General features: G+C 45.8%; 1 protein-coding gene across 1 annotated transcript; it reads right to left on the bottom strand.

Annotated features, from left to right (window-relative positions):
* Positions 1 to 715: 715 nt before the first annotated feature.
* On the bottom strand, positions 716 to 2,053 carry LOC147637137 (protein PHOSPHATE-INDUCED 1-like). Its single transcript, XM_086800742.1, has one exon. It carries the CDS (start codon positions 1,978 to 1,980, stop codon positions 1,015 to 1,017), a length of 966 nt encoding a protein of 321 aa, XP_086656868.1. The 5' UTR covers positions 1,981 to 2,053; the 3' UTR covers positions 716 to 1,014.
* Between the last annotated feature and the right edge of the window lie 1,702 nt (positions 2,054 to 3,755).

Genomic DNA, 3,755 nt, shown 5'->3' with positions numbered 1-3,755 from the left:
ATGCTTACAATTTCAATAAATAGTTTTGAGTGCTCCCCGCATATGCTTCCAATTCAATCAGCAACTGCAAAGCATGAGCAATTTGAAAACGCTAGCAATTTCACTTGTGTTTGAGCACTTTCGATTCCAATCAACACTCTGATTATTTTTTTAAAGCAAACAATTTCAATTCCTGTTGTGCTTGCCCGTGAGAATGATGGGTTCCGGAAAGATGTGCATCTCAGCTTCACCTTTAGCCGGTTAAAATTTCAAGATGGTGTGCTGTGATTTTCTGTAAAAAAGAATTGGACGGGTTGAAAAAATGCAAGGCTAACGTAACTTTTTTTTATAAATATGGCAAGTTTCCGTTTAGTGGAGAAAATAGGTATCTACGTTTGGAAGGCCGGCCCCGTTTAGGGGAGAAAATAGGTATCTCCGTTTGGAAGGCCGGGCCGGGCGATCTCTTGATTATGGCGCAGTTCTGGGCCCTGGCTGGGAGAGACTCCTACTACAAGCCTAGTCTGTATAGATACACGATGTCACACGAGGTAAAAGAGGAGTACAATTAGACACGACGAGTAAACAGAAAATAGAGCTGCGGAGTAGGTAACAAGGGCTTAACCTGCACAGGCTATGCGAGCTCTTAGTTCAAAAAAAACAATCGGTATTTATGATTAAATGAGTGTACCACTAGAGAGAGAGAGAGAGAGAGAGAGAGAGAGAGAGAGAGCGAGACTCCAGGGAAAAATTATTTCACTGTACTCTTTGTAATTATACAAACTGTCCGAACCTGTGAGTGTGTAGAGAGAGCATCGAGACTGGAGTTCAATATGTTGTCCCTATATACACCATCACGAGTGTATACCAATGGAAAGCAGTGCCATCACAACCACGAGAGCTAGAGAGAAGCTGAGCTTGGGTTGTTGGGAACGTAGGGTCATACACACGCTCAGTGCTTTAATTCTTGGAGTACTACATGGCTGCCCCAAGCTTCTTGCAATTAAGTACTTTACCATGAAACGAACTAGTAATAAATCAGGAAAGAGGGGTGCACGTTTGCGTGGCCGGACTCCACATTGCCGGCAGCAAGAAGAGGCGCCCATTTGCACCGTGTGCATTGTAGCTTGCTCCCGTTTTCTGGTCTGTAAACAGGGAGCCTGGATTACCAGGATACGCCCCTTTACCAAAAATCCCTGTGCATGCCGAAACGGCCTCTAGTGGAGCTCCTGCCTCGCCTTGGAAGTAGCCGGTATCGAAAGGGTTGGTTGCTGCGCCCGCAAGAACCGTCGCCATGTTGATCACCATGCCGTCCACCCCCACATCTTTGTTGGGAGAAACCAGTGGAGAAGTCTGAGGACCAAACTGTGGCAGAGCGAATGGCCACGCACAGTAGCCCGGGCATTGCTTTCCTGGATTGCCTATCCAAGCGTAAGGTAGCTTGAGATTGTTGGTTGTAGCCGAAGCAGGCGTAGAATCATGGAAACCACAGGAGTTCATGCAGAAATCTTCAACTGGGACATCATCAGCAGTAAAGATGAAGTAGACTCCTTTCGGATCCACAGGCAGAGACTTAGAGCTTAGAGAAGACAGTAAGACAGAAAGAAGGTCTGTCTTCTTGAGCAGAGACGGGGGTGAGGCGGAAGAGACGGAGACTTGTGAGGCTTTGGCTAAGGTGACAGAAGAGGAGACATGGCCATGGGATTGGTCTGAGTAAGAAGAGGCTATGGACCACCATGAAGCAACAGAAGGTGGAGACGAGGAAGATGGTGATGAGAATGAAGAAGCGAAGTCTATGAGGATGGCTTTCTGAGCGGGGGTGAAGGAGCCATACCAGAGGTAGTAGAGCATGATGGGGGAAGGGCCAGTGAGGAGAGGACCTTTGTGGTAGGTGAGGATAGTGGGAGAGGCGGGCACTAAGGCGAGCTTGCGGGGGGGTTTACACAAGCTGGGATGAGGGAGGAGGAGGAGGAGGCAGAGGAAGAGGATCGCGGCGGAGGACATGGTGTGAATGGATTCTTCGAAATGCAGGCAGCTGCAAGAAACGTTTGAAGGGTGATTTGCAGAGAGTTTTGTGACTTCTGTGTTTATATAGTACAGAAAACGGGTATATCCCAGCTGGCGTCAGGCGTACACGTCTCCCTGGCGATGAGCTGGCACCAGACACGCTAAGTATCCGGCGGATCTTGATCTTGGCCCCCTTATACGTGCCACTTCGGCCACATCACCTTGCTGACTTGGACAATCGGGTCGTGGCCCGGACCCCTCGCCAAGTTCAAACGCGTTTTGCACATGAGTTAAAAACCGCGATGATTGATCCTTCACGTGAAGTTGCCTTTTTCGCCGCCTCCACGTCACCAATGACGAGCCGGTGCCACGCTAGCGGCCGGCGGGCCTACTTCCTGCCAGCTGGTAGCGTGGTAGCTGGGTTTGACTCAGGGGCAGCCGGGTCAATTTCTTGGGGCCCGTAGTGCCCGACAGCCGAGCTCAGGGAGAAACGTCCAAACCTTATTTTTTTTGCACAACCTTGCAGAGTGGAGGGTCAAGTTTTCATAATTTTCCCGAGGCCTTGTAATTGGCGATTTTGCGCATGGCGCGGCCTGCAACTGACAAGTTGTAAAACTTGGTGGAGTGGAGTCTGGACTATGCGTCCCAGCTGTTTGATTCCGCTTCATCGCATTGCAATTTGCCAGCAGCCGGGCCCCACCTCCCGATCTGCGTATCTTCGTGACGTGCTACCATCCTCGCCGCCAACGTGTGTATATAGATATTGTTGCGCTCGCAATACTGTCTCCGAGTCCTAGTGCCACGTGTGCTCAATTGTACTGTATTTCTCTCCCTCGAAATTTAAAAATCCCTTCCTTTTTTTTTAAACAGGCAGAAATCATACAATTTCGTTACTGCCGAATATATATATATTTTTTATCATCCATTTATTTGTTTAGTGCAGATTTTGATTTTCGGTTGGGAAAAAAAAATCTCAAACGAAAAAACATTTTTCCCTAAACATTTCACTCACCTACTCTAGCAAAAACCTATGGCCATTGGCTTTTGATAACAACTACTTTTGAGACGTGAAACTTTAAAGTACATCTTTGCTTGAAAGTTTTGCTAGCAATGTGATTGTTAATTGCTTATAATGTGTGGGTCCTAACAAAATCAATGTATAAAGGTAGTGGAGAGCCTATGCATGCACTTGATGAATAGAAGACAAAAAAATAATGTTACATTATAGACTTGTCATATTAGGCTATAACAACCAATCTTGTAAGTTGTCACACGTTAAATCTACGGCCACTTCCATGCCTACGAGTTAAACACAACTTGTGAAAAAGATTCTAAGTGAAAATCCAAAGTTATCTTGGATATTTGTTCCCATTCCTCATTAAATTTCACATATAGAAAACTTTGTGAACATGTAGTAAAAGAGTTCAAGGTCGTGATGAAATGTTTTTGGCACTCATTCATAAAGAGACAAATGTCGATATCACGCGCTGCTTGAAAGCAAGGTTGCCAAGTATAAAGGTTATTATTCTAGCTATCTATTGAGTTGTAAACCCATTTTTGAAAAAATTTCTTCATTTACACTACAAAGAGTGCCATGTGAATTAAGAAGTGATTGCAAAATTTTTATTGGTTTTGTCTTGAGACACAACCCTCGGAGGCATGGAGACAAGCCCTAAAATAACATGTTTAATAATGACCCCAAGATTAACCTTAGGCACCCTTGGAGGCATGGAGACGAGCCCTAAGATAGCATGTTTAGTAACCTTAGGAAC

The sequence above is a fragment of the Cibotium barometz genome, chromosome 7 (genome assembly GCF_041138505.1).
Source record: "Cibotium barometz isolate CiBa-2024 chromosome 7, ASM4113850v1, whole genome shotgun sequence".
In the NCBI taxonomy this organism is placed as follows: domain Eukaryota; kingdom Viridiplantae; phylum Streptophyta; class Polypodiopsida; order Cyatheales; family Cibotiaceae; genus Cibotium; species Cibotium barometz.
Note: the sequence above shows the minus strand (reverse complement) of the source record. Positions and strands in the feature narration are given on the sequence as shown.